The sequence below is a fragment of the Glycine max genome, chromosome 20 (assembly GCF_000004515.6).
Source record: "Glycine max cultivar Williams 82 chromosome 20, Glycine_max_v4.0, whole genome shotgun sequence".
Lineage (NCBI taxonomy): Eukaryota > Viridiplantae > Streptophyta > Magnoliopsida > Fabales > Fabaceae > Glycine > Glycine max.
In genome coordinates, this window is record NC_038256.2 from 7,156,410 (window position 1) to 7,168,160 (window position 11,751).

Sequence of the window (11,751 nt, forward strand, 5' to 3'; positions counted from 1 at the left end):
GAATGATATTTTTTATTATTCTCTCATTAATTATGACGACCTATAAAATAAAATGAAGATTAAATATATTTTTAGTTTTCCAAAAATATATTCGTATTAAATTTGGTCCCTTAAAATTTGAAAGTTATTTCATGGCATTTGAATCTCTACATTTTAGAAATATTTTATTTTGATCCTGATGCTAAATTTGATCTTAATATGTAAATTTAAGGATTAATTAATTTTTTAGTCTTTAAACTATGGGAATTTAGAATTTTTGGTCCCTAACTATTTTTAAAAAAAATAGTCCCTAAAGGATATTTTATTATTATAAATAATTTATATAGTTAATAATCTATGTTAAGCATTAAATTGTTTACTTAAGTGGTTACAAATATCACCATAAATTATAGAAGAGAAAGATGAATTAATGTTGGTAAATCTCGTAATGAATGGTTGTTGTATATTCATGGGTATTGAAAGAGTTAGGATTCAACAATGGTTATTCTCTCTCTTTTGGATTTTAATAACATAATATTATAATTATTTATCTAAATATAATAAAACTGTCATATATGTGGTATACACGTGACATTTAATCAGCCTTGTTTTATGACATTTCATCACTTAACCGTAAGGACTATTTATAATAATAAAAAATTCTTTAGGGACCAATTTTTAAAATAAAAAAATAATTTAAGAACCAAAAATTCAAAACTCCATTGAGGACTAAAAACTTAATTAAACCTAAATTTAATAATAAATTATAAATTTTGTAATTGAATATAATAAATTTAAACATTCTATTATGTTAGTCATAATAAACACAAAAATCTTAAAATGAATATTCTCTTATAAAAAGAAAATATATAATTTATAACTCTCATTATGCAAACTACGCAAAATTGTAATTTTAATTTCAGTTCAATTTAATTTTTGGTATAGTCTTCTAATTTTTTATTCAATTGAATTTTCTAAAATTTTCTTTTGGACTAATTTTTCTCTCTAATTTATTCTATTTAATTTAATTTTTTTAATTTTACTTTTTCGTATTAACATTTTCCTCTAACTTTACCGTGTCTCTCGTGAAACTTTTCTACATGAAAATGTTGTTTTGAGTTTTTATTTTATATTTTTTAAGAATAAAAACATTAACAATACGTTTGGTTTAACCATTTTTAATATAAAAAATAAGTTTATAAATTATTTCTAATACAAAGCTATAAAGATTAATTTACGTTAGTAAGTTAATTATTATCAACATAAAAAAAACAAATATAAATTGATGTTAAAATAATTAATATATTGTAATAACCTTAATCCAGTTTTTTCCTAACAAAAACACCTTAATCCAATTTTGCATAAAAAGATAAAACATTAATCCAATTTAAAATTTTAAAATTAAAAACATTTGTAATGAACTTCGAAATTAGGAAGGTCAAGACCAACCCAATGATAAACAAGACCTAAACTAAATTTTACAAGAAATTTTTTCTTTAATATATTGAATCTTTTTATTAACATATGTAGCATTTTTATCAATATAGGATTTTTTTTACTTTATAAATACTAATAGCAAATTTTTTTTGCTAATGGGCCTAAAGCATAAACTTTATTTGTTTTATCCTTGAGCCGACCCCGGAAGAGGTGGTAGTATTCATCATTGCCAAATAACCATGGCATGGGGGCGGGGTAGATGATGCACAATAGAGGAGGTGGGTACAATTCTCGCAGTGGTTGCATGATTGGGAAAAATGCATGAGAAGAGGAGCCCAAAAAAATGATGTGTTTAAAATTATATGAGTGTCACCGTGTTTTTACTCTTCATTTTCATTTTACTATAAACACAGAAAATGATAATTTATTGTTTTCAATATTTTTGAAAAACATTGAGTCTCTTTTCTAAATTTGAAAATAAAAATGTCAAACTAAACATATTTCCTCACTTATTTTCTATTTTTAGTTAAAATTAAAACAGAAAATGATCTAAACAAGCATCAGTCCTATTTGGGGTGATTTCTCATTTTTTTGTTTTGAAAATTTTAAAAATCAAAATCAATTTTAGTTTTGATTTTTGAGTTTTGGTTTATTCTTAATTTTTAGTTTTTAAAAAAATATTACAAATTGAAGATAAATAAAATGATTCAATTATTTTATGTTATCCTACTCTACTATGAAATGTTAATTTTGGCAAAGATAGCGGGTGGGAGTAGTGACACTGACGATGGTGGTGATAGTGGTGGTGTGGTTGGAATAGTGGTGGCGACGATGGTGGAAGTGGTGATGGTAACGATAGTAGTGGTGAAACAATGATGAGTGTGTTTTAAAACCTAGACCAACCCAGTTGGTCGAACCATTCGACCGCAACCTATAGGTCTGGTTGGGTCAAATTGTCTATCAGATTGACGATGCATTAAACCTGATGCAACCCGATCAGGTTTGTGGTTAAACCGGTGATCCACTAGCCTAGGTTGGATCACACTCAAAGGAAGGAATGTGTTGAGTCATGCGAGTCAATGACGATTGATATATTTCTATTTTTAATAAAGGTGGGTCATGAGGGTCAATTAGTAACCCACTTGTTCGACCATTGAGCAAGTGATCCAATGCCTTAATCAGGTCAATCATCAATTCAGTTTTTAAAATTATAGGTGATGATAGGTGGCATAGTGACAGTAGTAGCAGTGGTGGTGACAGAAGAATGGTGGCAATGGCAACAGCGAAATGGTAGTAATAAAGAAAACAACTATGGCGAGGCGAAATAGTGGAGGCAATAGTGGTGGAATGGTGGTAGTGGTGCAATAGTGTGGTAGTGGTGGAGGCACCAAAGGCAAGGTGTGGTGATGGTGGTGATAGTTGCAGACTTGTAGTGGAATGGTGGAGGCGATAATGGTGGTGGCAGCAGCATCGGTGTGGTGGGGGCAATAACAGGACCAATGGTGGTGATGGTATGATTATAGTAATGGTGATGGTGATTAGAATGTGTTTTTTAGAACTTAAAATCAAATTCACAAAATATTTTTTCTTGATTTTATTTGTCCCTAATTATAAGACATTTTTCATAATTTTAGAATTTTCTTCTTTGAAACTTTCACATCATCAAGAAGCAAAAGCTTCAATCTTCCGACCCTGAACGTCGAAGTCGGATCACACTCACAATCAAAGAACCAAAAGCAAAACCTCTTTTAAGCCTCCTTGGTCATTTTTCAGATTTGACAATGGATACAAAACTGTTCCAACAACAACTATTCCAAGCACATACAAACACTCAAAGCACACTCTGAACAAAAAAAAAAAGCAAGAAATTGAAAACTCTTGCACAACCCCTTTCATCTTCTTCATCAAATCAAACGGAAATAAGACAGTCCACAAGCTAAAAATAGTTGTTCTAAATTTTATCAACAGAAATGAGACAACCGATAATAATTCATTAGCCCTGAAATTGGTCACTCCCAAATCACCCCACCACCATCTCACGCACTTCGCAATGTTACCTAATTATTCTATCCCCAAACATTAAAAAAAAAAAATTAAGTGAATGAAGAGATAAGAAAAGAATAATTTTAAAATGTAGTATAAACAATTGATAATTTTAATATAATTAAATAAACTAACTATTTTTCTTAAGAAGCATTATAATTAGGGACAAAGTGAGTAAAATTATTTTGAGTTGAATTAAAAATCAATTCAACTCTATTTTTATCAAACACGTTTTTTTTTAATTATATTTAAAACATGTAAATTAGAAACTCACAATCACACAGAACAGTTAGCTTTTTTTTATTGTTTCCAAAAGGATGGTGTTTGTGACTAAGTTTTCTCTTCCTATTCACTTCATTCTCACACTACCATCAAAACTCTAAAACCATAACAAAAACCTTAGTAAGCACCTACAAATTCTCCTTATTTAGCCCCCCTTCCTTTATTCTACAGTTACAATCATTGTAAAACCTTGACCTATTTTCATATCTTTGTTAATCATCATCATCATGAATCCAAATCCACATTAAGCCCCTAAACTTTCTTTGAAATTTGAATTAGCAAAAGCTAATCCTCCTAAACCAACAATACGATAGGACCCTACTGGCAATAAATGATCATAACCAAGGCATGATCAGTCCCCATCCCAACCTCCAACATCAGTTCATCACATTCCCCTTTCATCCATTCAAAGCGTCGAATACCAAGCCATGCCAGCTTTCCTTCCCATCTCATAGCTTGGTCATGTACGAAGGTCGTGAAAAAAGAAAGAAAAAAAGTTATCAATAAGAGAAGGGAATGCCACCGGCATTGAAAAAGATGAAAAAAAAACCTCTCCTTCAGTCGTTTCGTATTTATGTAACTACGTCAAACATCATACGAGGAAATTTCATTGAGACATTATAACAGAAGAAAAATCATTAACATGAAGAGAGAAAAAAAGATATTAATAAAAAGAAAAAAAAACAACACAAGAAAAACATAAAAAGGCCAAGTTTAATTAAAAGGAAAAAAAAAACTAAACTGGAAAGCTTAAAAGGACAAATTTACCTTCATAAAAAAATAGCAAAAGAATAAAAGATAACCAAATTCTTGTAATAATCAAAATCACAATGATAAACGACTTCTAATGAAATAATAAATTAATGAAAATGAATAAATAAAGAATTCACCTAAGACAGCCTTTGCATCAAACCAAACCAAAAAAAAAAAAAATAAAGACATTTTGTCTTTCTTCATTTTCCTCTTCGTTCACTTCCTTTGAAGCGAACATTGCGTAAACCTTAGTAATTACTTCATTTTGACAAACTATCAAACACGGGAAACGCTTGCTTAAAGTAGAATTCTTATCCTCAAAAGAATATGAAAATCATTCACAATTTAATTACCCTCTAAACACTACTGAAAGCAATAAAACTCTAACAAACAAGCAAAAAATATGGTAAATCCGATTATGGGTAGATAAATCATTGTACTCATACAGACCAAGATGGATTTGCATTCAACAATCCACCAATTTATTTTGAAGTTCGAGTCAACCCCTCGACTTAGAAAAATTAGAAAATAAACCACATATACCACTCGTCATACACAACATATAATAAGATAAGAACCTTAACGAAGACGCAACAACTAAACACATGTGCTCAACAAGTGAGCCCCATAACGTCAATAATTTCATACCCCATTATCCAACTTTGACACCCACTTCTTATCTTTACCAACCTTTCCCAACTATATATAGTCTGAAGCATTGCAGCATAAAAAAGGGCTAGCACTATGTATCACTTGCAACCAAATGATAGTAACAACAATTTTTACAGGTGCATCATTATGACATTTCCACTAGAGAAGTGTGAACAAACCATTGTGACACCACCAATCCCAGAAGATATAAGCTCCAAGACAACTGAATAGTCATTTTATTTATCACCACCTATCCACCCCAACCAACCAGACAAGGCATTTACTTCATACGAACTTTGAACGGTAAAGATGCATGTTTATCTTCCTTTGTCCGAGCTGACAAGCTCACCATAAATCTGTAATGATTTGTCAAAAAAAAAAGAAGTTATACAAATAAGTGGAAGCAGACATAGTTCCTCAAGACTTCGCAACAATTTTTGAAAGCTAGTAATGGAGACCAGACCAAAACAGAAATATTAAGAAATAAACACTAAATTTAGTGAAAATATAGGTGGGACTTACATCCTCATTTGTACAAAGTGGCAAATATCAACAAATTGAAGAAATTGGTACACTCACCTTTTGTAGTAGCAAGTGCCTGCAACAAGCCAAGGCCAAAGAAACTCCAACAACATTCAATGACGAGGCAGCTAAGCTGGAGTTTGATTGAGTAGCAAAAGGATGCAGCACATTCGCAATATGCCTACAAGGACCTCAAACACATAGTTGTGTTAGCAATCCATAACCAAAAAAAAAACAACAAACAAGCAGTGGCAATAAATAAATCCGTCCCAGAAGCATACCATCTATACTCTCATACTGACATCACACAAAGTAACGACCTGTCCACATTGACTGTCCTTGAAATTGCTCGGGCAGAGGAGAAAACTGCTGGTTTCCAGTTGTGAGCTGTTGTGGCTGAAGCTGCTGACCATGATGTGATTTTAAAAGATCATAAGTTTGATAATCTTGCCAACCATTCTGTTTCTCCACTTGAAGAGGCACAGGAGGAACTTGTTTTCCAGGAAAGGGAAAGCTGGCAGTAGGACTCAAGCCGTTGTTACTGACTTGCTGAGAATTTGACTGAGAGTAGTTAAGAGGACCATTGGAGCCTAATCCTTTTGTTGATGAATGCAAATGATAGCCATCCAACCAACTATAATCATCCATAATTGGGTTCCCACTAATTGAATCTGAAACGGTGGATTCAATACCTTGTTTGGGAGGAACATGACTGAAACCAGGAGGAGGTCCAAGGTGCCTAGTAGGTCGACTGACTGGGGCTTTTCTTGAACCAACTGGCAAAGCTGACGTTTTTACAGCTAAATTATCAGTAACTACTCCAGAAGATGCAATGGTATCAACTTTGGATGGTACTGCAGACTCCAAAGCTTTTGAGAAACCATAAAACATGCCATTAGTATCAGCACCTATAGATTGTTGGATAGGAAAAGGAAGTGAAACATGGTTGGAGAAGCCAACCGCTTCTTGTAGACCAGGTTTCATCACATGTCCATTCTCAAATAACCCAAGACCTTTTAAATTGTTAGCAAGAGAAATTTCCTCCTCTAACCACCTTGATGTATGTGGCTGAACTGGTTGCAGGTGTTGAGGCACCATACCACCACCAGGAACAGATAAAGTTTGATGACTTAGGTTACTTAGAGGATTAGAAGTAGAATTAACATGAAATATTAAATCCCCTCCAGATGCTTTTGGAAAAGGTTCCAAACCCACATGGGGTGCCCATGATGAGGCAATCACATCAGCTCGTGTCTCAGCCACTACAGGTTTGAAAACAATAACCTCATCGTCATCATCTCCTTCCATATGCTGGTGTTGGTTTGACTGAACAATTTCCATCTTCGATTTCTGTGCAGGATTTTCTTGCACTAACTCTTTTGCATTCGACATGCCTGAATAGGTGGAAAAACCAAAATCATCTGCAGTTTGAGGCTCAACACCAATTACAAATTTCTTCACCTTTGAATCAAAATAGATCATTTGTTTATCAACCTTAACAACATTTGCTAAAGCCTTCCCAGCAGCTAAAATCCTTTTGATCCGAGCTTTTCTTTCCTTATCACCATCACTTACAATGGAATGCTTCCTTGAAAAATCCAGGATGGTTTGTGCAGGAAGAAGTGGAATAAATCCCCTTAACTCGGAGTCCTCCCACAAAGCATGTCGGTTTTCAGTTTCCCCTTCCTCATACCTGCTCATGTTATTAAAGCAAGTCTCCTCTTCGTCATCATCAATAGACATAGGCCCAACTGAAAGCAGCTTATTCAAGAAGGATACACAACGATTCCAAAATTCTGATCTCAAATTTGCCTGATTTTCATCCACATCATTGCCTGCAGCAAGATCTGGATAAAAAGCCAACCACTCAACAAAAACCAAAATGCCTGGCAAAAGATAACTAGAAGAAGGATCACGCAGCTGTGCACATCTCTCTATTAGGTAACCCATCAATTCAAAAGCTGCTGTAAATGCATTCTGAAGCAGAACAGCACGCTGTACAATTTCTGAATAAGTTTGACCTTCAGATTCCTTGTTCACATTATAAACTGTGAATACTAGAATGCAGACAATTCTGACGATGACAAGTGCATTCTCAGGAGTGTCTGTCCCAAAATTCAGCTCTTCATCTTGACCGGAAGACAGAAGCTCACGCAGGCCAGTGCTTACAACAGCAAGAACTTCAGCAAAAGTCTCAATGCTATCAAGTTATTTGAGAAACAATGGGGAAATGTCAGAAAAACACATGAATCATCAGTGCGAGTACAAAGAAAATGTTAAGAAAATACACCTTGTGCGTGTAAACAAGATTCCATTTAGACGGACAAAGCGCGTGCAGAAGTATTTATATGTTTCCTGTATACTGGATGCTCCTGTTCTAGGACTGGCATCAACACCAGTACCCCTTGTTGCAAGTTTTGCTTCCCCTTTTCCTCTTCCTTTGCCAGTTGATCGCACAGAAGATTCCTTGACTGCAAGAGCTTTAACATCACCAGAAAGCTGAGAAAAACTTTGACGATTCTATCATGGATTAAAACAATAGCTAGTTAGAATAATTATAATATAATGCCTCAAAAGGATCACAGACAATAAATGACACAGAAGGGTGAAAACAGGTGGTAAAATTTAACACACCACAGACTACAATATGAAAATAAACAGAATCGATTTCAGCGGCATATTCTTTAAAGCCCAAAGTGTCCAGGTCAAATAGACAGACTAGCTTTCACAGCATGTTTCTTTAAAGCTATTTTACCCACCAAATTAATGTAATTAAGTACTCAAAATACATGCATGAACTCACCTAAGATGTGTACAGAAAACATGGCTTTACTAACTCACAACAGATCTTAAATTTATAACCTCTCTTTTTTTTTTAAAGCACTTAATTTTCAGCATCAAACACTAAGTAAGAATGACTGAATCTCATCCTCATAATAATACTATAAGTATGCAAGCAACAATCAAGATATAAAGAAGATAACGGCTGAATAACAAGTCAAATCAAAGAATAAAACAGAAACTACTTAAACAATGACAAGAGCAAATCCATGGGGCCATGGTCACATTACCTTCTCAAATGCAACTATCAAGTTTTCTCTGGCAGTTGTAAATGGACTATCTACTGCCAGACTACGAAAATATCGATAAATAGCCACCAGTTCATCCCCAGAATATGAAGCCAACAAAGCAAGCTGAAAAAAACAGACTCAATAAAATGGAATATAAAAATCTATGAAAGATAAGTAAAAAAAATATAAAGCAACCATAAAAAATAAAAATGGATGCAGGATTGCCAAAACCTGATGATGGGGGTTCCCACTAGAAGGCCAAAGTGATGCAGCTTGCAAGTAATAACTAGAAGCTGCGGTGAACTCCCGGTTAATTGAGTCACCTTCACCATACATTCCTTTATAACGAGCAAGATCACCCAAGTATATCAGACAACGATGACAAGCTACTAAACCTTTCTTCATCTCAGCAGATTTCTTTCCATCTTTCTCTGAATCCTCAAAGTAACCAAGAGGAAGACCATACTTAGCTCTGATTTTCGTAATAAGATCATGGTAAAATCCAGTTGCTTCTGAAAGGAAAGTCTTAAATTGTAGCCTTATTTTAGTAATCCGATCAGGTCGCGCGGGACCTTTCCCTCCCTGAGATGAGTTTGCATTTGTAGAAGAAAGAGCAGCACTGAAGTATGCCCTAAACTCCTCAATCCGCTTATAATGCAACTGCCAAAGAGCATATTCAATATTGTGCTGCTCAGAGAAAGCATGATCCTCAAGAATTATTGCTTCATAATTCTCACGTATCTGTTGCCAAGCATTAGGATCTGATGGGACACGCGCCTTAGCCGACCTCCGACGCTTACTCTCCAATTCAAGGTTCTAAGTAACAAATAATTGTAATGTTACCAAACAGATCTCTAGTATTCATATCACCAAAAATACCTCATGCAGATCAATATTAAAATCTAAAAACAAGAAAACCATGGAAAACAACAGCAAGTTAAAAGTTCTTTTAAATTTTTCATTTGAATGTATAGTCATTCTTTTTTTGTGTTTAGCAAGTGACAGTCCAAGAACATTAAGAATCCTCAATAAATATATTTATTCATTTGAGTTTAACAATGAAGTACTTGAGCTTTGGAATAAAAAGTATCCAGAGTGACAGTTCAATTCACTGATTGGTGACAAAGTATTGTCATTTTCTAACTTAGTGCCAATTTATTATGGTGTCTTTCATATGGTCATGGTCACTTTTATCTAGAGAATTTTTTGCAAAAAAGAGATTTACTGATTCAGTAAGTAACTTCATAAAAATCTAAAATCATTAAAAAAATATCAGAGAAGGAATAGCATTAAATAATATAGCAATTAAAGGATCAAATTGAAAATCTTGACACACCACAATACCAACAGAGATTATAATCAACTAAAATTAACCAGATTCCAGCCACATTTAAAGATCATAAGAAACTACACCAAAAAACGGTTGCTTGTTCATAAATTTTTCAAGGTTTCCAGCACAGTGAATGACCAAAAAAAGAAGGGGAAAAGAATACCTTATCATAGAGGCGTTGTGCACGCTCCCTTGATGAAGGAGCAGACATTTTATCCATTTCTACTATCATGATCCATCAATTATTTCTTGACTAACCAAACTCAAATCACATAAAACCTGCAAAAACAAACTATAAATTATACAATTGCAAATTGCTCCCTTCAATGATTCACTGAATAGTTAGCAAGTAAACCGATCACATACTACCCTGGCCTCCCATCAAATTAATATATCATTATATCCATACCCTTTGAAAGTAAAACTGAAAACTGAATTCTAGCAGAACATACAGAACCATCCAACTTTAAAAACGACAATTGACTTGATTGAAACAAACAAAGCCATGTTAAATAAGATACAGCACAAAACTCCGATACAAACATGACTATAACAGAACCCTATGAAAGTCAAACTCAAACTCAAACAAAATTCCAGTAAAACACACCGACTAATTCGACTTCTTAACGAAGAAGGTTGTCTCAGATGAAAAATCTCAGGCATCAAAAACTGAACCCACACAAACAAACTGATACACAGCACAAATCGTAAATATTCATATGAATCAGCACAATCCACGATCAGAGAATGAAAAAAAGCAACAAAAAGAAAAACAGAAACAATATCAACAACAAGAACGATGATCGGAAAACCCTCAATAGCATTCAGACCCAACAAAACAAATCATAGACCTAAATTTCATAAACTCTAATAATTTCACAAACTCCAATAATAAGATTTGTACAAATTCAAATGTCAAAACCTCCCACTCGCGGAGAAATTTAATAAAATCGACAAATAAAAAAACGAAAAAAAATGCCAGAGAAAAACGAAGGCAATACCAGATCTGCAAAATCCATCACCGATACATCATATTAGAACCAATCAGGTCAAAGATTTTATAGCAAAAAAGAAAAAGAAGAACAAGAATCGAAGCTTCGCGAAGGTAAAAAATAAAAATTGATTAAATAGAATAAAAAAATAGAAAAAAAAAATAAAACTGACCTATGTGGGAAGGGATCGGAGCATGGGATTGAAATCGGAGGGAGAATGGAGAAAGAGGGTCAGGGATAGGGTTTCGTTAGAGAGAGAAAGAACGAATGGGAGACAAAGAGAGAGAGGGTTTGTTTGTGTAGTTGGGGTCGAAAAAGAGATGAGATTAGAAAATTCAATTCAACGTGTTTGTTTCTTTTGTTTCTCTCTCTTTTCTTAGTTTATTTCTCTCTCTATCTATCTTGTTGCGGTGTGGTTTTTTTTTTTTTCTTTGCAGGCGGCATGCCAACGACGGCGTTTAAAGGAACCCCTTTCCTATTCTTCTACTGCTACTTTTAATTGACCCTCCCTTCCATTTTCCTTTTTTCTTTTTTCTTCTTTTTTTTTCCCCTTGTATGTGTGTATTTAAAAAGTTTCCAACTTTCGTCGTATGTTTATAAGGATATTTTTTTAAGAAGTTCTGAATGTATTAGATAAACTTTATTAATATTTTAAAATGTTTACTTTAAATAAAAATGTAAAAAAGAAATT

The 11,751-nt window shown here is 33.6% G+C and overlaps 1 protein-coding gene across 1 annotated transcript; it reads right to left on the reverse strand.

The window, feature by feature from the left end:
* Nucleotides 1-4,896: 4,896 nt before the first annotated feature.
* On the reverse strand, nucleotides 4,897-11,523 carry LOC100787602 (protein SMG7). The gene is made up of 8 exons (XM_003556874.5): nucleotides 11,233-11,523; nucleotides 10,232-10,347; nucleotides 8,970-9,554; nucleotides 8,739-8,861; nucleotides 7,958-8,187; nucleotides 5,949-7,867; nucleotides 5,725-5,848; nucleotides 4,897-5,501 (listed from the first exon to the last, which is right to left on the reverse strand). Exons 2-6 carry the CDS (start codon nucleotides 10,298-10,300, stop codon nucleotides 5,971-5,973), a joined length of 2,904 nt encoding a protein of 967 aa, XP_003556922.1. The 5' UTR covers nucleotides 10,301-10,347; nucleotides 11,233-11,523; the 3' UTR covers nucleotides 4,897-5,501; nucleotides 5,725-5,848; nucleotides 5,949-5,970.
* Nucleotides 11,524-11,751: the final 228 nt, after the last annotated feature.